Source organism: Lissotriton vulgaris, chromosome 2_1 (assembly GCF_964263255.1).
Source record: "Lissotriton vulgaris chromosome 2_1, aLisVul1.2, whole genome shotgun sequence".
Taxonomy (NCBI): Eukaryota; Metazoa; Chordata; class Amphibia; order Caudata; family Salamandridae; genus Lissotriton; species Lissotriton vulgaris.
The window spans coordinates 88,271,021-88,292,609 of NC_141687.1; the positions used below are offsets into that span (position 1 = coordinate 88,271,021).

At 43.9% G+C, this 21,589-nt stretch overlaps 1 protein-coding gene across 1 annotated transcript in view; it reads right to left on the reverse strand.

Moving 5' to 3' along the window:
• SGSM2 (small G protein signaling modulator 2) overlaps positions 1 to 21,589 on the reverse strand; it is a 986,511-nt gene that overhangs the window by 44,970 nt on the left and 919,952 nt on the right. Inside the window, exons 16-17 of the mRNA XM_086954507.1 lie at positions 4,192 to 4,374; positions 2,040 to 2,447 (exon numbers count right to left, since the gene is read on the reverse strand). Coding sequence (XP_086810633.1) covers positions 2,040 to 2,447; positions 4,192 to 4,374 — 591 coding nt within the window. The remainder of the gene's footprint in view (positions 1 to 2,039; positions 2,448 to 4,191; positions 4,375 to 21,589) is intronic.

The window sequence follows — 21,589 nt, forward strand, 5'->3', positions numbered from 1 at the left end:
AAGGGTCAACATGTTTCGCGCTCATGTGGTCATGATGATACGTGGCGCTTCATCAGGACCGGAAGATCGAATGTAAAATAAATAGTGCACATAAATAATAGTTTGAAAGGGGTAAAGAACCCTTTATGAAATCAGGACGGGCCAAACCTGTGAACCCTACAGATTGGATGCAACTAAATAGTAGTAACGTTCCTGATGTGACCCAATTACAAAAATGAGAAGTGCTCCAAGGGCTAGTGGCGTCAGAAGCCCAGCACCTTACCGGGAAATCTGCTCGGGTGCCGGCTCAAAAGCACCTACCCCGTCTGTGCCTGCCCGTATGTGACATACAGATACTACACAAAAACATGGACTGCTGCCAGCTCACACAAATCAAATACTGGGAAATTCTTCAGGCTGCAAAACATTTTAGGGAATACATTAGCAAAATAAACAAGAGAACATCTACAGCAAAATCATGCTGCAGATACCCAGAGCGATTAACAAATATTTACTAAGTTGCTCTCCTCTGAACATTTCCTAATGATGAAGAATAAATGTTGCATAGGCAAGTGCCAGTGATATGACCATAATAGGTACATATTGATCTTAGATTTAAATTGAAAATATTCCTTTTTGAATAATGATTCTATTCTCATTGGATCGGAGTTAAGTGAGGGGAGATTATTAAGGCTCAATATAGAACAAGTATTATTTGTTACTAATGTTTTTACCGGTAATGGGTCAATGTATTTTGGATACAAATGAAGATTGCAATCACCGTGGTCCAACACAGTAAATGTGGACTTCTTTGGAACCGATTGCATTATATATTTATCATGTTGTTTATGAACTTAGAGTTGTACACTTGGGTTCTCTTTTGGATTATAGGTCACAGGCAGAATGACCCTATGGCTGCCATTGTGTGCAAGGGTCTTTGAATGAATGTGTGTACTGTCAATGGGGCAGATTTACTATTATTTCACATAGCGCACTGCAGCAGCCGCAATGCTGCGCAGCGCTACGTAAAAAGGAGAGAGGAGGAGAGTGTCCTATTTACTAAAATAAGGCACTCTTCTCCCCTCTCATTTGCGCCAGCACTGAAATCAGCTGTGGTGCGCCACAGAGACAACTTTGCGACATGGTACAAAGGTGTCCCTGTGAGTGTAGCATAGGTTTTGTACTGCAAGGAATCCTTCCAGTACAGAATACTATGCACACTCACTTTAAGCGTTTTTCCACTTTGTATGTGTGCTGTAAAGTGCAGCACACATGCATAGTTGGAAAAGCAAGGAGTAATTAAAGCATTTCTCCCTCCTTGCGCCTACTTGAAAAGGGCGCCGCTTTCTCACGCTAAACCCAATCTACTTTATTTAGTAAATGGGGTTTAGCGTGGCAAAACCTTGGGAGGTTTCATGGGAACACCCATGCACCACCCTTGGCATGCCCCGTTGCCACGCAGTAATGTACAACAAGTTTAGCGCTGGAAAGTAAATTATGAAAAAAAGATTTTGCGCCGAATTACGTCACTTTTGTGATCAAACACGGTGCAAATTCTTAGAAAATCTCCAACAACGAGTACAAGAATTCTATATTAGATTTATGTTCATGTGCAAAACCACCACTGAAAAAAGTTAGCCGCCATGGTAATGAGATGAAAATTCCAAAGCATTAAGAGTTTTGCCATGTTGCATGATGGAATTCCCAATATCAAAGTGACTGTTAAAATGTACCCTAAAAGTTGGAATATTTCCCTTGTGTCCAAATATGTTGCCTCTCGTACATGCCTGGTACCTTAAGAAAAGGTAACACCTTAAACGTATCCAATAACCCCTTTTAAAGGAAAAACTGTGTCTGAAATTTAGGAAATCAAAATTACATTACTCAAGTGTAAATTTATAACATTGCATGAATTCATACAATCATCAAAATAATTTCTTATAGTTGCATAAAATATTTTTTAGGATGCATACCAGACAAATTGTATGACCTATGATGGGAATTTGATACCCTACAGTCAAGTTATAATTAAAATTTTCTTCTACAAGAGTATAACGTACTGTGTAGGATGTAGGACACATTGACGAGATGTCCTCTCCAGTTGCTAGATACTCTAACTGGGAGCACAGCTGGTCCTCCGTCAGTGAATCCTGAGGTTCTGCCCGTCGCAGAGGTTTGCGTGGATGGCCTGTTGACATCTCTGTCCGTTCAGACTCTGTGCTTGATTCTTCCTCTGCGCCATCTTCAAAGCAGATACTTTGGCCATCATCAATACTGGACAGAATGCCTGAGGTCACAGAGTAGTTACGAGAGGAAGGAAGACCAGAATCCGGGGAGTCAAATTCCACCGACTGTTGGTCAGCTCCTACTACGGCGACTGTTGCACCAGCGTTTCCTGTTGCTGATGGGTCATCGCGACCTTTTACATCCCTGTCGGGTACATCCATTTCATCTGAAGACATAAACACCTAAAACAAATTTTTAAGATTGGTTAGTATATACTAGAATCATATTATCTGTAATTAAGTCATTACACTGCTACTTGAGTTTCTTGCAACAGTTCATTAAGAGCATCTGTATTACATGAGCGAATTAGCTATTAAGTACATCAGTTATTTCAAGATAAGAAAATAAGATAATCATTATTGATGTTCAACCATGCTCTAGTTCTTCAAGCAAAAGGACCAGTTTTGAGCATTTTGCAAATCTGGTTTGTTTTGGAAAACAATCCTAATGAAAGTACTGCAGGCACTCAATGCACACATTTTAGGGCTGCATTGCATAATACCAGGTATAGAAGAGGTACACGTAAAGCACTCTTGCAAATTGTATTTCCTACAGCATGGCTTATGATTAGCTATGGAAGCATTATACCTATAGCTAAAACTAATGTCTTACATTCTGCAGAAAACGAAACTTGCCACATATTTTGAAATAACTATGTAGAAGCCAGATGATAATGGCACGGTAAGCACCAAAATGGGAAGTACTGATAGGACACCACATCACTAGAGAATTTTAGTCAAAATGAATAACCATTGTTCTACCCGGCAATTTATTAAAATGTCAAGATGGTATTTTGTCTCTGATGGGATAAACTCTGGATATGATGGTGAATTATGTGATTCAGATGTACAAAATACAGAAAATACAAGTCCAAAATCCAACCCCACCCTCAATTGTGTAAATTTAGGATAAAAGTCTTCCAACAAATTAAAAAAACATGGGGTGAACAATTAAAGAAATGTGGTTATTAGTTGTGTAGGAAGGGAGTCCTGAGCAAGTAATACATCTGCCATTACATTATATCATGCTACAATTAATACTATACGAAAGAAAGTGGAATATGCACTCTGTCTACTCATCTCCTAGTGCTATTTTGGACTATTAAAGGAAGACCATAAGGCTTATAAACTTTAGTACATTTCTAATTCAACAGTTATTTTTTCAGTGCCTCGCCTTTTTAGATGTAGAAGTGTTACTTTCAATACATCCTTTGGGTAAAGGAATGAATGGATGGTATTTGTGTCAAGATACCAAGTAATTAGCTAGAATGAAGCAATGTCGAGGAGGCAACTTACACATTAGATGGTGCAAGTGGTCCAAGGGTGATCTGAAGGAAAGCGAAGCTGACTTATGCAAGATACAGATGCCCTTCAGCTTTCATACGATGAGCCCCCACTGATGACCACCTTTTTTATGTGTCACTCTAACACAGTCCATCAACAGTTTCCAATAAAATAAAACCCATGTACTTTATAGTTTGCCATATTAAAACAACAAATTTCCTTTTCAAAAGTTTTTTTCGATGATGGAAAATATTGGCAAGTCGCTAGACTGTATAGCGACCTACCCTTCAGTGTGAAGAAAGTCTTTGCGCAGGTTACCAAATTTACAAAACTCTTTGTAACAATTATTCAATAGGGGCACATTATCACACATGAGCTTAAAATTTCAATTATATATTAAAGGTCTTGTTAAAATATCAGTGCAGTACTAGAATCATATTGTGCATCATTTAAAAACAATTAGTCACTAGTCAAAGTCAAAGTCATTTAAAAACAATTAGTCACTATTATAAAAACATCTTTAGTGAAAAAAATATTCAAATTCACAATTTATTGCTAAAAAAAACCCCCAATTTTTTTCCCTTGGTCACACCACAGTTAATAGTAAAGTTTGCCAACTTTGTATATGTTAAGAAGACCATACGTCATTGCTGATGGTGGAGTCCCGGTGGATCAAGCGTTGAACGTGGCTGTCAATGCTGCTCCCAGATGAAAATTTGGCAAAAATAGCAGAATGGGACTCCTTCTCTCTTTGCTTTACAATCACCTCACATGCCTTCCACTCCGCCATGACCTTCTGATAGTGGTTAGCAATCAGCTCATCCACCTAAGAGGAAATAAAACTCGCAGTCAGTTCCTGCATTTATACACATGTCGCAAGACCATCTCAGGGTCCATGTGTCCAGGCGGGCAAGCAATGGATTATGGCGGGGAGCAATGAATACAGCAGCTTGGTAATGGTATTTCCAGACATGTCTCACCAAAAAGAAGTCGCGATTTGTTTAGGTTTCAGAACTGCTGCCTTGTATAAAGAAGGCATAATTGGAAATGGCACCAGGAAGCCTTTGAAATCACATGTAACGCAATCAGGATTATTGGAAATGATCGTCTGGCATTTACATCGATGGCGTCATATAACTGATGTGATCCAATGAGGTCACTGTGGCCAGCCTCATCTTACTAACATTATTAAGTCTTGCCTAAGCCGCGCTTGAGCTGTCTTTTCGAGAAATGCTGTATTCAGGATATGACCATCAACTCTGCCCACCTTTTTAATTGGCTCCTGTCACTGTCATTTGTAAATGGTGGCTTTTCATTGGTCAATAGGCTTAGTAGTCTCTCCTTAGTACAGCCTTTTCTCTTTTTGTAAGCTCCCATGACGACAGGCTCTGTTACATATATTGTTACTCTGTAGGTTTTAATGACAGCCTCTGAGCACTCTTTTGTTAAAGGGCTTTCTCCTCCCTGCATGTAGGCAGGACAACAGCAAGGTTAAAATGTATTTACCCAGTGTGACATGCCTGTTCTGGAATAATGGCGGCAGCACTTCTCTTTTGTTACTTGCGATACTTCAAAAGTAAAGAAATAGAAAAGAAAATGTGAATTTTTTCCTATTTCTTTACTTTTAAGCAATTGTGGCGACCGCGCTTTAGCTTAAGATTTGTAACGCTAAAGCGTGTGTGCCGCTATTGTAACAAAAGTAAATAAATAGAAAAAAAGCATGGCCTCCATTTCTTTACAATTTGTTTACTTATGTTACAAAGGCGGCACCCGCACTTTAGCTTAAGATGTTTACTGCTGAAGCGCGAGTGGCTCCATTGCAATTAGAGAAATAAAATAACTTGAATCTTCTTTCAGTTTGCTGGCTTTTCCTGGCATTCCCCTAACCATCTACCACTAATGTCAAGTCAAGTCAAGTCACAAAATTTGTATAGCGCACTACATACCCAGAGGGTTTCAAGGCGCTTAGGAAGGGGAGGAGGATTATTTGTCAAATATCCACGTTTTAAGCTGCTTTCTGAACGCTAGGTGGTTCTGGGTGAGGCGAAGGTAAGCGGGGAGTGAGTTCCATGTTTTAGCAGCCAGATAAGAAAAGGATCTGCCTCCCATGGTGGTCTTGTTGATGCGAGGTACAGTGGCGAAGGCTTGGCTGGAAGAACGTAGTTGGCGGGGGGGGGGGGGTGTAGAAGGACAGTCGTGAGTTGAGGCAGTCTGGTCCGATGTCGTAGAGTGATTTGTGTGCGTGGGTAAGCAGTCAAAAAGTGATCCTCTTATTGACGGGTAGCCAGTGGAGGTCTTTAAGGTGACCAGAGATGTGTTCGTTGCGTGGGATGTCTAATATGAGCCTGGCTGAGGCGTTTTGGATTCGTTGGAGTTTCTTCTGGAGTTTAGCGGTGGTACCTGCGTAGAGGGTGTTTCCGTAGTCCAGTCGGCTCGTGACCAGAGCGTGGGTGACTGTTTTCCTTGTTTCGGAGGGGATCCAGCGAAATGTTTTTCTGAGCATGCGAAGAATGTTGAAGCAGGAAGAGGATACGGCGCTAACTTGTCTGTTCATTGAGAGTGAAGAATCCAGGATGACGCCCAGGTTCCGTGCGTGGTCTGTCGGGATGGGTGCTTTTCCGAGGGCTTCCGGCCACCAGGAGTCGTCCCAAGCAGAGGGGGATGTACCTAAGATGAGGACTTCTGTTTTGTCTGAGTTCAGTTTCAGACGGCTTTGTTTCATCCATTCTGCGACTTCTTTCATTCCTTCGTGTAGGTTAGTTTTGGCGGTGCTGGGGTCCTTGGTGAGAGAAAGGATCAGTTGAGTGTCATCCGCGTAAGAGATGATGTTGAGGTTGTGTTGGCGGGCGATGGCCGCGAGGGGGCTCATGTATACGTTGAAGAGGGTGGGACTGAGTGAGGATCCTTGAGGTACGCCGCAGATGACTTCAGAGGCCTCGGACTTGAATGGAGGAAGGCGGACTCTCTGGGTTCTTCCGGTGAGGAACGAGGTGATCCATTCAAGTGCTTTTCCTTGGATTCCGATGTTATTGAGGCGTTGTAGAAGGGTGCTGTGGCAGACTGTGTCGAATGCTGCAGAGAGGTCGAGGAGGATGAGGGCGACTGTGTCTCCATTGTCCAGTAGAGTTCGAATGTCGTCTGTTGCTGCGATGAGGGCGGTCTCAGTGCTGTGTTTTGCTCGGAAGCGAGATTCTGAGGGGTCGAGGGATTTGTTGGCTTCGAGGAAGGCGGCGAGCTGGTTGTTGACGGCTTTCTCGATGACTTTGGCCGGGAATGGAAGAAGCGAGATGGGGCGGTAATTTTTGAGTTCGGTGGGGTCCGCTGTTGGTTTTTTCAGAAGGGCGGTGAGTTCAGCGTGTTTCCAGACTTCTGGGAAGGTAGCGGAGTTGAAGGAGCAGTTGATGACGTCTCGGAGGTGCGGTGCTATGACGGAGTCTGCTTTGTTGAAGATGTGGTGAGGGCATGGGTCTGTGGGGGATCCAGAGTGGATGGAATTCATCAGGCGGATGGTTTCCTCAGTGGAGATTGGGTTCCAGGCGTTAAGGGTGTTTACGGGGGGAAGATGGTCAGCAGATGGTAGGGTGGGTTGGTTTCCGGGTTGGTTGTCAAAGCTGTTGTGGATGTCTGCAATCTTGTTGTGGAAGAAAGAGGCTAGGGAGTCGCAGAGGTTTTGAGAGGGGGTGATGTCGTTGGAGTTGGCCGAGGGGTTGGAAAATTCCTTGACGATGTTGAAAAGTTCCTTGCTGTTGTGGGCGTTGTTGTCAAGTCGATCCTTGAATGCTGTTTTCTTGGCTTTTCGGATCAGTTGGTGGTGAGTGCGGGTGGCGCTTTTGAATGCGTCCTTGGTGCTGGTGGTTGGGTCTTTTTTCCAGGCCTTTTCAAGGGAGCGGCAGAGTTTCTTGGATTTCTTAAGATCACATGGTTTGTCCCCTTGGTATTTTTATTTTGCTTTCTTCATCCAGATGCCTTATGGGTTACTGATACCACTTCGGTTGGGGGCAAATCATTCTGTTCACCCACTCCTTTCTCGCTCCTTCTCTCTTGTCCCATCCTTCTTACATCTAGCCCTGTGGGGTAGCCCTTGAACAGCTTAGAGCATTATAGAGGTGAACAACATGACGTAACACTCGTCTCTCAGTTGCTGGATATGGGGAAACGCATTTCAGACGATACAATGCATCCATTGCGGGGTCGTGGTAGGTCTGTCTGCATGGCTGGGCGGGCTGTGATCATCTGTTTGGGAACAAATGTAGTAGGTGTGTTGATCTGTCTCCATATTTGCATGTATTACAGGCACGCAACACTCATTGGGCAGAATGTGTTTCAGAAACCCCCACGCCCCCCAGTCAGCTGCCATCGGCTGGGCTGCCCGGGCTGGAGTTGATGCCTGCCAGCCTGACCTTCAATTAGGGTGACCAACTGTCCGTGATTTGGATCTCACGTCGAATGTCCATGATGACGCCTTTTGTCCATAATTTTGGGAATTGGGGAACAGAACTGTTCCCCTGCGAGAAGCCTCAACTTCTTGATGGGGCTGCCTCACACTCATCCTCTGAGCACAAGAGCAACCCCACCCCGCCCACTGTCATTATGTATGCCGGCTGATTGTCACATACAGAATGACAATGGACCAGTCTAGGCTATTAAAGCATGTGGTGGGCCTCCTCCTGCCTTGGTCTAGTGCAGGGCATTCTGTTTTAACCGTACATAAAGAAAAATGTTGCACCTCACCAGATGGAAGGAATGTAAAGAATCCAGTTCATGTAAAGAAGCCAGTGAAAGAAGTTAAAACAAAGGGGGTATAGTTCTTTCACAGTCCCATCATTTTAGATTTGAAGCCTTTTCAATATTATATATAAGGAAGCATAGTTGCTGCTTTCCTGGCTTGTTGTATGTGTGATGTATTATATATTTGGATGCAATAACAGAAGTAGTAGGAATACCCATCGGGCAGCATACTATGCTAGGCACAGATTTTTAGCTACTGTGTTTTAAGACACACCCTTAATTACACTGGCTTTTGAGAGACCCCCACGTTTTTTCAACCTAGTTAAAGCCCTCTAAACAGCACCATCACCTCATGGCCCGGCACTGGGCATCATGCATATCTCATGACTTCCAAGTCTTAAGATTGCCTATGTGCAGAGGCATAGTGAACCTTCACCCACTCCTTGCTTTAGGAACTACAGCAAGGGTGAAGTTCTTGATGGGTTTCTTCTGTTTGCAACTCTGCAGACAAAGGATCAGCTCATAATTAATGTGAAAAGGTGGGTGAGTAAGTAAGTAAAGGAAGGGTAAGTGGCTGGATGGATTAGTTAAGGGATGAATGGATGAGTGAAAGGGTGAATGGATGGATAATGGATAATGAGAGAAAGGATGGATGGATGGATGAGTAAGTGGAAGGATGCATGGGAGAAAAGCTAATAGATATATGGGTGGAATGGTGGATGTATGGGTATAAGGGTGGATGGATGGGCAAAAGGGTTAATGGATGGGTTAAAGGGTGGATGGGTGGGTTAAAGAATGGATAGATGAGTGAAAGGGTGGGTGATGGGAGAGTGAATGGGGTGATGGATGAGTGAAATGATGGAAGGATTAATGAATTGATAAGTGAAAGGGTGAATGGATGGATGGATGAATGAGAGGGTGGATGTAAGGATGGATGAGTGAGTGAAAGGGAGGCTAGATGGGCAAAAGGATGGATGGATGAGTGAAAGGTTGGATGGATAAGAGAAAGGATGGAAGGATGGGTGAGTGATATGGCCAATGGATGGATTCATGAGTGATTGTTGGGTGGATGTATGGGTGAAAGGATGGCTAAGTGAAAGGGGAATGGAGAGAGAAAGGAAGGATGATGGATAAGTGAAAGTATGGATGCATGATTGACAAGATGGATGGGCAAATAGGTGTATGGATGAGTGAAAAGATGGATGTAAGTATGGAGGAGTGAAAGAATGCATAGAAGAGCGAAAGGGAGGGTGATGAGCTAGAAGAAAGGATGGATTGATGAATGAAATGGTGAAGGAATAGACAAATGGACGGATAAGTGACTGGATGAATGGTTGGATGGATGAGTAAGTGAAAGGATGGCTGGAGGGGTTAGAGGGTAAATAGTTGGATGGATGAGTGAATGGATTGATGGGTAAAAGGATAGATGGATGATGGATGAATGAGTGAAAGGGTGGATGGATGAGTGAAATGATGGATGGAAGGACAGATGATGGATAGGTTTAGAAATTGTTAAATAGGTTTGGATATGGATGGGCACACAGATGTAAGGACAGAATGAATGGTGAAAGACTGAATAATTGATGAAAGAATGGATGGCTGCCACACCCTGGGTGACTCAACCCATCATCCCACACCGACACATGACGTACGGTGTCCTGGTACTAATAAAGACGTTCCACTGTGCGTGCCACCGGGAAACAGCGCGAGCAGCTCCCACCTGCCCGAGGCCATGAGCATGCAAGAGTATTTACAACAAGGGGTGGTGAGGGACAGAGTCTCTGAATTAAGCAGAAAGCTCTCACCCAGTCAAGAGATCAGGGCTAGATCCAACACCGTTTTTTAGCTCACTGCACCATCCCAGTTTCAGAACCTGGCTGTATGCAAATTAGTCTGTTCCTGTCCCAGTGCATGATGGGAACAGGGCAAACCAAACTACAAAAGTCAATTCTTACACTGGGAAGGAAACAAGCTCCCGGGGACCGGTTTCTGGCATTACAGCCGTCTTCCGCCCGGTTTGCTTGAATCCTGATGGTGCAATGAGCAAGGGTCTCACATCTGAGAATACCCTTCCACGCTTAGGGTGGACAAAAATATTTACAACAAGGGGTGGTGAGGGACAGAGTCTCTGAATTAAGCAGAAAGCTCTCACCCAGTCAAGAGATCAGGGCTAGATCCAACACCGTTTTTTAGCTCACTGCACCATCCCAGTTTCAGAACCTGGCTGTATGCAAATTAGTCTGTTCCTGTCCCAGTGCATGATGGGAACAGGGCAAACCAAACTACAAAAGTCAATTCTTACACTGAGAAGGAAACAAGCTCCCGGGGACCGGTTTCTGGCATTACAGCCGTCTTCGGCCCGGTTTGCTTGAATCCTGATGGTGCAATGAGCAAGGGTCTCACATCTGAGAATACCCTTCCACGCTTAGGGTGGACAAAAATATTTACAATAAGGGGTGGTGAGGGACAGAGGTGCATGCAAGAGGTCACAGCTTTGTGCAACCCTTCTGCGGGTAAAGGCGGGCAAGACCAAATAACCTGCACTTGCAGACAACAGCACAGATGTGACTCGAGTCCCTTCCGCCAAAAATGTTTTTTTCTTTTAACCTTTTGCACCCCTAAGAATATTGCGCAGTCCCCAGGGCAACCACCCCTGTGGCCATGCCCATGCTACACCACTGCCTACCAGTATGGATGACATCTGACTCTTACACCTTGTAGTCTTCAATGTCTTAAGTAACATTTCCTATACATTAACTTTTACATTTATGAGTCATTGTCACTATGTAATATGTGTATGGTGTAACACACACCGACACCCTGCCGTACATACTGCTGATAAGTAGCTCTCAGTTCGATTTAGATGCCGCACAAAGCCACCTTGCATGGCTTTATGTGGCCTCATAAATCATCACTAAGGCGATGCAGCACAAATCGCTGTGTCGACTCACTCTGCACCCGGGAGGTGTTCCATGGGCGTTGCAGTGGGTGTTTCCATGCAACACCCATGGAATTTGATGCTGTCCCAGATTTACAAAGTCATGTAAACCCGGGGAAGCGCCAAATTCGTCTGCTTCACAAGATGATGCGTAACGAGGAGAAATATGTTAATTTCTCCTCATTGTTTCCTCTTTCTATGTGGAAAACACCTATGAGAATTGTTTTTGTGCAGGAAGGTGCCCCTTCTGCACAAATACAATCCTGCGTGCAATGGAGGCACCCTTGCACCAAGGTGCCAAGGTGCCAGGGTTCCTGCATTGGCGCTAGGCTGTAGAAACTGCGCCAGCGCAGGGTGAAAGGACAAGAATGAACCATATTGCAAAAATATGATGCATTCCTGCCCTTTCAATTTGGCAAGGGGCAGCCCAACAAGGTTTCTTGCTGTACTGCCCTATGCCATAATCCTTCAAATAAGAGGCAAGACAGTTGTCATGTGCACCCTAAGGGCCTCATTAGGATCGCGGACGGACTTGCGTCCGTCCGCGACCCCAGAGCATGCGGAGTTCCCTCCTGTGCAATTAGGATGTGACCGCCACCCTGGCGGTCACATCCTCTATTTTTAACATTGCGGCGGGTGCAGCTTCAAGCTGCACCCGGGGCAATGTTAAAAATGCAGTCATTGCATGTGCATGCAGAAAGAGGCAGGCACCGCGCGGTGTCTGCCGCTTTCTGCATGCACATGCAGGGGGGCACCATAGGTACCCCCCATGTGCAGCCCCCACCCACTCTTCACCTAGGGGGCCCGCAACGGGCCCCCGCAGTGAAGTTCCGTATGCTTTTCCACGGCGGAAAACCGCCGCGGAAAAGCATAATTGATAGCCCATCCTAATATGGCGGACGGTGTCCTAGAGACACCGTCCATATATTAGAGCTTTTCCGCCGCAGTTGTAATCCGACCGCGGCGGAAAAGCTGCGGACAGAAACCAGGACCCACCAGCCATCCTAATGTGGCGGTGGGTCTTTGGTCAGTCCGCTGCGGTTTTTCCGCATCCTCGGGGCCGGCGGTGGCTTCCGCCGGCCCAGAGGATGCGGAAAAACCGCAATCATAATGACCCCCTAAATGTGGCCGACATTCTTATTATACATGTAGAAGTATTATAGACTATTAAATCAAATAGTAGATGTTTCTACATAGTGCCCACATATGTCAAGGTGCTGCAAGTGCAATAATAATAGGAGGTATGGTGAAATCAAATATTGCTGTGGATCTCTCCATTTAGTCAAGCAAGGAAGCTGGGATTGCACTCATTTTTTGGTTTTCTCATTGTGAATTTCAGACGCTAGATGGCTATTACTTTCTCCTGTTTTACATCACAGTTCAATGCTTTGCTTTTAATTCTTGCTGCATGAGGTTAGAGTGTGAGTGGCAGTGAAAAGCCGCCAGCAAATGTGGCTCTTTATGGGTCTTAAGGGTGTAAGAAGACATCAAGGTGAGCGAGAGCCTTGAGTCTGGCCTTGAGTCTGGCTTGCACCTCCTGTCATTCAACCAACCTTAGAGCCCGCAGGACATGGATTTGAATTCCAACAAAGGCAACTTACCTTTTCATCCTTCTGGGATCGATAAAATAGCTAACCCAATCCTGCAAAACTATAAAATATCCTTTAGCCTGTGGAACGTAGAACACAAATGTATATATTTAACTTAAACAGTTCTCAAGCAATGCTAAGTTTACAATGTGTTGTTTACTAGAACCCCTATAAATAAAAGACTCAAATGTACAGAAGGGCATCAGTTGTGTTGCTTTTTTTTTTAATCACAGCACTTGCAGATATCTTAATTATGTTGTGTGCTGTGGAGTAATGGTTAGCCATTCTGAATTAGCTACAGCTTTAAAAGCACCGTCAATGATGCTTTTCAAAAACGTTTGAGATATATTTTTTAAGTGTTGTGGTTTGTACTGCCCATCTTTGAACCATGCTTAAAACATTGTGTTACATGAACTTAAGTGGTTAAAACCACCGATTATGCTTGGTCTATTTAATTTCGAGTTGTATGGTAGCTCCTGGTCCAGCACATATCCACATCGCAAGCCCCCAACCACAACATTTTTCCCAGGTAAATTTCAACTGGTTTGCCTGACCATGTACCTGGGAAAAACTTTGATGAGGCACAAGTGCCTTGTAAATAACAGAGCATGCAGGTTGGGGTGCAGAGAACACTAAAATCTGTATCTTTCAGACAAAACTCACAATTTGATGCTATTTATCACACCGGATAAATTGAGACCCCCTCTTTTAATCTAACTTAACATGTGCAATAGATATCACACTCTCCTCCAAGGCATTTGTAATCAGGTCCTAAGTAGATTTACGTAGTTAACAGTACAAAACTCTGCAGTCCTAATGAGCATAATTTTCAATGTGTTTTTGTGAAAAGATATATGCATGCAATATTGTTTGATAGACTTAAGTTTGGAATGGAGCCAAAAGGAGTGATAGATGCAAATACCTACCACCAGTACATAGGTGACTGACTCAGCTTTGTGGAGTTGTTAGGATTTGGGACTGCTTTACAGTAGGGGTGTCAACTTTTATGGAATAGCCAGATCTTTACTGCATCCCTGAATCCAAGGTGGTTTTGTGTGTTTCTTATCTTTGCAGGGAGTGAGTTTTAAAATGTTGCTTTGTGGACAGAGAAGGTAGTTCTATCAGAGTGTAGCTTCCTGATGGAAATGAATGAGGGCTGGGATGCCAGTTTTGAGGCCAGAGTTGTAGTCTGTGTGCATCAGTGAAGCTCTGTTTATATTACCCTGTTGGTAATGAAAAGTGATTTAAAACAGGATCATCTGACTAAGGGCCAGATGTAGGTAAATATCATTTACCGATTCTAAAATACCGAATTTTACCGATTCGGTGTTTTAGAATCGGTAAATGATATATAGCTAATGATTCGGTAAATTTTACAGAATCGGTACGATTCGGTAAATACGGAATCAGTATTTACCAATTCGGTATTTCCCATTCATCCCTATGGGCCTCCAGGCCCTTAGGAATGAATGGGAATTACTGAATCGGTAAATACAGATTCAGTAAAATGGTGAACACATTCAAGGGTGGAAGGGTGTCACTTTGACAACCTGTTGCACCTCTGAATTGTGCATGGGTGCACATGTGGCACACATACATGCCCTAAGGGCATGTATGTTTGCCACATGGCACTGTTAAAAAAGCACAAAATTGCTTTTTTAACGGTTTTCGTTATTTACCACCGACTTATAGTTGGTGGTAAATAACGAATCCTTACAAGTGAAAAGCACAATTTACCAAATCGGTATTTAAGAATTTGGTAATTTACCGATTTCCTAAATTACCGATTCTGTAAATGACCAAGGGCTAGATGTAGGTAATTCTATTTCACCACTTCTAAAATACCGAATTTTACCGATTCGGTATTTAAGAAGTGGTAAAATAGAAGGGGGCACATGTAGGTATTTCAGAATCGGTAAATACCGAATCTGTAAGATTCGGTATTTACCGATTCGGTAAATACAGAATCGGTATCCCCCATTGATTCCCATGGGCCTTGAAGCCCATAGGAATCAATGGTGAATACCGAATCGGTATTTACCGATTCAGTAAATTCCGATTTTTGCAAGGGTGCAGGGGGTGTCACTTTGACACCCTCTGGCACCCCAATTCCGGACTTGAGTGCCATGTGGCACACAGACATGCCCTATGTGCATGCACACCTGGATTCGGTATTTCACCACCCAATTGGATTGGGTGGTAAAGTACCGAATCTGAAAGGCCTGCGGCACTCAAAGATGTGCTACCTACATGTGCTTTTACAGAATCGGTATTTTTATCGAGTCTGTATTTACCGATTCGGTAATTTTACCGAATCTGTAAATACAGATTCTGTAAAATACCGATTCTGTAAAGCATGCTCCTACATTAGAAAACCCTAATACCGGTCGGAAACGGCCGAAATCGCCCGTTTCCGACCGGTATTAGGGCTCCTACATCGGGCCCCAAATCCTTAAATTAGGCCCCTACATCTAAAATGCCTAATACCGGACGGTAACAGACGAAATTCGGTAATTTTGGTCGTTACAGACCGGTATTAGGCTTCCTACATCTGACCTTAAGTATTTTGAGAGCAGGAAATACTAGGGCAGGCCAAGAAGAACCCCTTGGAAGCAGGAGCTGCCCAACTTCTACGTAAGGCCTCAAGGCAGACCTCTCATGATCTTTGCTATAATAGTCAAATTTAGCTGAGGAGACTCCAGGAGAGAATGTGGAAGGGAGAGATGACTTCCCTGAGGACAGAGGCCAGCATGGTTGTCTTGTCTTCTGTAATAGTTTATAGGGCAGAAGGCTATGTTAGCAGGAGGGGCAGTGCTTAAAATTGATAACACTTTGTGAAGGTATTTTCTGTCTCTACGGTAATTCCTGCTCAGATTAGCCAATATGTTAACTCAAATGAGGTTGGGATTAAGTTTGCAGGGCCTAGCAATTGTGTCTAATTTCCTGCCTGCCACAACAAAGCAGAGACTAGTTTGTCTGCATTCCAGTCTTCTTCTCGCACTATGAATACTCCAAAATGTTATGCAGTCGTTCTAATTTAGCCCCATCATTCTTATTATGCGACTGACTCAGGCATCCAAAGTTCTTTCTGGAATTACTGCGTCATACTGCTACTAAGCTTCCACCCCAAGAAGTCTCATTTCATACGTCATTTTATTCACACAAGAATTCAATAGAAATCTGCATTGTTATCAGTAAATACATTCTCATTCTTCGAGTACCTTTGCAAATTATTTTCACAAATGATTTTGCTATTTAATAATCTGTTCCCATTTGCGTTCAGGGGTACATTGCAGGTTTGATTTTAATCCCTGAGCTGACATGGCATCTGTTCACTAAAATGTCAGCAATAGCTGCAGGGGCATCAAAGGTTGATCCCTTTACCCATGCTAAGCTCCACAACAGCTACTTATTTGCTGACCAGTGGCAGGTAGAGGGACTGGAATGTCAAAAATACATAAGACTTTTTACCCCTTTACTGCGGGGGTAATTCCCCCGCTGTGCTCGAGGTGGAGGGGGGCGCGCATAGCACCCCGGTGCTCAAGACGAGCTCAGCTCATCATGAGGCACGGCGCTCCGGTGCTCATGACGAGCTGAGCTCATCACAGCTACATCTGTTCCAATGGAACGCTCAGCACAGCAGGGGAATTATCCCCGCGTGTGAGCGTTCCACGACTCATGACGAGCGCTGTGGCTCATGACGAGCTCAGCTCGTCATGAGCATGGGAGGGGTTAAAGTTCTGTTTATTTTTTGATCCTTTCACTTAGACAAGTGGTACTGAGTGCAGTGCGATGAGTGCCGAATGGAAAACTTGGTCAACATCTCTTACCCTTGATAATGCCAGATTAACACCCATCTGTGATGCGGGGTATCATCTATAATAAAGCTTGTGTGCTCAGTTTCTTTCGTTAATGTATGTTATTAGAGCAAGTCTTATCAAACATGGGTTGTGTTTCTTGCTAAATGACTACCCAAGCATTGAAAATTCAAATATATTTGGTGGGAGTTGTCACAACGTACCAAATAATATATATTCAACATTCTTTGTGCTATAGAGCAAGCATCTGTGGCAGCTTCCCCCAAACAGCTACAAAGCTGTTTACTAAACTAACATCATATTCAGACAATAACATAAAAGTATTGTGTACAGGTAAATGAAGCATGAACAGAGCAGTAACTAAATAAATAAATGTGATTAAACTGCATTATTTGCTTTCAATTTTCAAAACCTTCCTTTGGTGGAAGGATGGTGAAAATGTTTTAAGACTGGTTAGGTTGACAAAACTGGCCCAAAGTGTTTGGAGTGTTCGATTTGTCCGAGAGTGTGATGTAAATTAGAATCTGGTGTTTCACATTGCACCAGGTTTACTGGCCTAATGTGTATTAAAATAGAACATTAGTCATTCACTGTGCTAAAATTCCTTGAGTGCCCCGAAATCATGTTATGTCGAGCATAATGTAACTGACCCTGTGTGCTTTAAAATGCACTATTTGCCACATGTAATCTCAAAGAATGACTCAGTGTTTTACGCACTACATCAGAAAAATGAAAAGGTAACCCACAAGTAATTTTGATTCGGCCCTTATGAACGTCTGTGTCTCCACTAATCCATGTGCTAGCTCCACCAACCCCCGACTTTTTAGTCTAGTTACGCCCCTAATGTATTATAAATGTTAGTGTATTTATGTCTGTGCAGTCGAGTCTGTGTGCGTTTGCATGTACTCTTCTAAAGTAAAAACTATTGACACAGTCCTGTCATGTATCACGCAACAGGTGTGACACTCACGCATTTCAGTGCGGTGCTCCGCAACACCGCAATGAAATGCATTGTCACGCATTTTCAAGACTCATAAACTCGAGCCACCAGAGGTGCCTGTGCATGGCTCCTGCTCCTCTGCGTCGGAGAGACGTGCTGCTGCCAGTGCCAGCAGCTGCTTTAGCTGACAAATAGTTAATCTGTAATGTTGTAATGGCTGCTCTCGGCTTGTAGGCTGAGTGAGAGTGCGTCAGCGCTAGGCGGCTACAATGTATCAATGCTGGCTCCAGGCTGTCCGCGGCATTGTCATTTCCTGCCGCACCACGGCTAAAATTTGACACGGGACACAGTGGCAATTTATTAGGGGGGGCGGGGCTGCCCTCTCAGCAGGATGCTGGCTAACACAGCAGGCACTCACCTCGGGCGCCAAGGTATATCCATAGCTGCCAAGGTTTCAGATTGCTATGCGTGACATTTTCATAATTTCAGTGTAATTATGAGTGACATTTCAACGACTATGAGTGAAACTTTCTCGGTAGCAAAATCAAGCAGTAAAAGACGAGGGAATCATATAAATGTAAGACATTACATTTATGTGAGCAAAGCTGCTAATGTTTCAGATTGCTTATGTGTGACATTTTCATAGACTCGGTGGATTTATGAAAGACATTTAACAACTACATGCATGACAGTTAGAGCTACACTTCTTATGGCCAACTTATGCAATGAAGTCCATGAAAACAGACACATTTCAGAAATCACACTGAGTTCAGCAATAAGAAATTCGAACTCCGTAGCAGGTGCTTTTGAAGCAAATTTCTTTTTTTAAATAATCAGCGACTTCCACCCCAACCTCAGCTTTAGGTGCGGCTGAATCAAACGGTTCTCTGTGACAAAAGAAGCAACCCACTGAGCTATCTACATATAATGCAGTTCATTACAATACAATATGCTGTTAGACTTTCTTTGCAGTATGCATATAAACTCTCTGCTCTACTTAACAGTGAGTGAAAACAGCCATGAGACGAACTCTGACAGCTCTCTAGCGGGGATATTAATCATCTGCCTCAACTCTGACTAAGCAAGTCTCACAGTGCTGCGAAAATAAAGGCTGCTGCTTGTAGTACCGCTGACAACTAAGGATATTAAACCCTTCAACTAAACTAGCAGTTTGATGATTTATTAGTGCAGACAAAACTCAGAGATGGCCTGCATTTACAACACAAACAGACAACTTCAGTGTACCCATTTCCAAAGCGCTATGCTGTGCTGGAGACCCCCTCCCCATTCTCTTAATAAACATTTTGAGTTTCATCAGCGAATTATTAAATGCATATCTGACTCACCTGGTGTGGTCTCTTGATAGTCAGAATGATCCACTGAGAGGAGCTGCCGGAGTGTCACAGCGGAGATCGTTAGCCTGTCTCTTCTTAAGAGATTCAGACAGACAGCCGTGCTACAGCCTCAACCTGTGCCACCTGCTCTCGCTGTGAGAATCACGGTTGCGTGGTGAGTTCGGCCATGGGCACTAGTTGGGCTCTGACTGGCTGGGCAGGGTACAACAACAGTATGTGCCCAGGTCATGAGGAGGTGAACAGGTGATCGATTGTCGCCGGCGTCCTCCTTTCACTCTGGGCCATGCATCAGGGCGTGCAGAGGAACAGCAATGAATTCCTCGGTGCCTTGGGGCCCGGCTGGCAGGCAGGAAATGAAACATCCTGTCAGACTGGTACAATCGAATGAGGACTTAACAAGGCCCGGGAACATTTACTAAAAGTAGTTGTGGCGCTTGGTTCTTTGGCATAAGAAAGCCTTCGATCCCATGATGAGCAATTATTGCATTAAGTATGTGCCTCTGCAGAGTTAGAGACGAGCAACAGTGAGCTGCATCTCTCCTAGATCCTTTGTCCGTGCACCGACCCTTCCCTCCCATAGAGAGAAGCTGTCACACCAACCTCGGAGGGGTGGGGGGCCTGGGCCGGGGGTAGAGGGACGGGAAATGAATAAATCCTCTCGGCTTGTTCTGTTCTTTCTCTGCCCCATGCTTACTGCGCCGGCCGGCGTGACTCTCTATGCCAGTGAGGACGGGCCCTCTCACCGAACCGCGATCTCCTGTGACCGCATGATGCAGCAGGGCTGGGCCCTGTCTTTCACAAGTGCCCTTAAGTTGGCTGCTCGGAAATAAAATTGCCGGCGGGCGGCATTGCCTTTATTAATTTAGTTACTGGGCCTGTCCTGTCCTGGCGTGGCGATCTGACTGCAGGACAGGACAGATCTGAGGTGCGAAGTTCGCTCTGGCCCCGTCATTCACATGACTGCTAGACTGTAGTGCAGCACCCCTCCGGCATCGGTGTGTGCCCTCCTGTCGCGGCAGGTTCTTGCAAAATAAATCCGCGTGGCCGGCCCTCTCTAAACTCGGAATGTGAGGCAGCTAACATCACTGTCTGCAGTCCGCCCGACCCGTGCTACGTGTGGCCGTGCACCTCATGTATTAAATTTATCCCAGTCAAGTCCTGTAGTCAGTGTATGCCGCGAATCATCAAACTGCTAGTTTAGTTGAAGGGTTTAATATCCTTAGTTGTCAGCGGTACTACAAGCAGCAGCCTTTATTTTCGCAGCACTGTGAGACTTGCTTAGTCAGAGTTGAGGCAGATGATTAATATCCCCGCTAGAGAGCTGTCAGAGTTCGTCTCATGGCTGTTTTCACTCACTGTTAAGTAGAGCAGAGAGTTTATATGCATACTGCAAAGAAAGTCTAACAGCATATTGTATTGTAATGAACTGCATTATATGTAGATAGCTCAGTGGGTTGCTTCCTTTGTCACAGAGAACCGTTTGATTCAGCCGCACCTAAAGCTGAGGTTGGGGTGGAAGTTGCTGATTATTTAAAAAAAGAAATTTGCTTTAAAAGCACCTGCTACGGAGTTCGAATTTGTTATTGCTGAACTCAGTGTGATTTCTGAAATGTGTCTGTTTTCATGGACTTCATTGCATAAGTTGGCCATAAGAAGTGTAGCTCTAACTGTCATGCACTTAGTTGTTAAATGTCTTTCGTAAATCCACCGAATCTATGAAAATGTCACACATAAGCAATCTGAAACATTAGCAGCTTTGCTCACATAAATGTAATGTCTTACATTTATATGATTCCCTCGTCTTTTACTGCTTGATTTTGCTACAGAGAAAGTGTCACTCATAGTCGTTGAAATGTCACTCATAATTACACTGAAATTATGAAAATGTCACTCATAGCAATCTGAAACCTTGGCAGCTATGTTGACATTGTCAGTTGTTATTTTGATTCTCTCGGTTATTGATAATTTTTTGTTTAGTTTCGTTAAAGGAACTTTGAAAGTTAGAAAGTCTGTGACAAATATAGTAAAATGTTTGCATTCAGAGAATATCTTCCGTTATTGTTGGATGCTTGCAATTTTTAAATCAAATTTATTGCGCAGGAACATTGTGTCGTATTTTGACTGTGATTACACCGCCATCTGGTGGTTACATTTAACTTTTCCACTGCTCTAGCTTCACGTTCAAACAATTCGATTTGCAGAACAGGAGAGCCCACTTTCGCTATTGGCTGTCTATGACTTTCAATGTTTCTTTCCATTCCTTTTCTCTTTCATTTTTCTTTGCCATTCTTGAGTGTTTAAACTATGCTTTTAAAGTACAGCAATTTAAAGCCAATGGTACTTTTCTTTGCACCATCAAGCATCACCATTTATCATAATGGGCAGGCTGCATTCTGACAGCAGGAAAGAGTTGCCCTTTCTCCCGGAAGTAGATGCTAGTGAAGAAGGTGCATCCGCTGAATCCGCCACCATTACTACAAAATTTAATAAATCAAAAAATAAATAACGTTTAAAAAAAAAGTTTTTGACCGCCGTATTATTTTTCCCCCGTCTTCCCAATAGGGCTGGTCACCACTCTGCGGAGGCATGTTGCTAAGACTTTGTAGAGTATTTTGATGTCTATGTTAATCACAGTGGGTGGACGATAGGAGCCTGGCTCCCCAGGATCCCTGC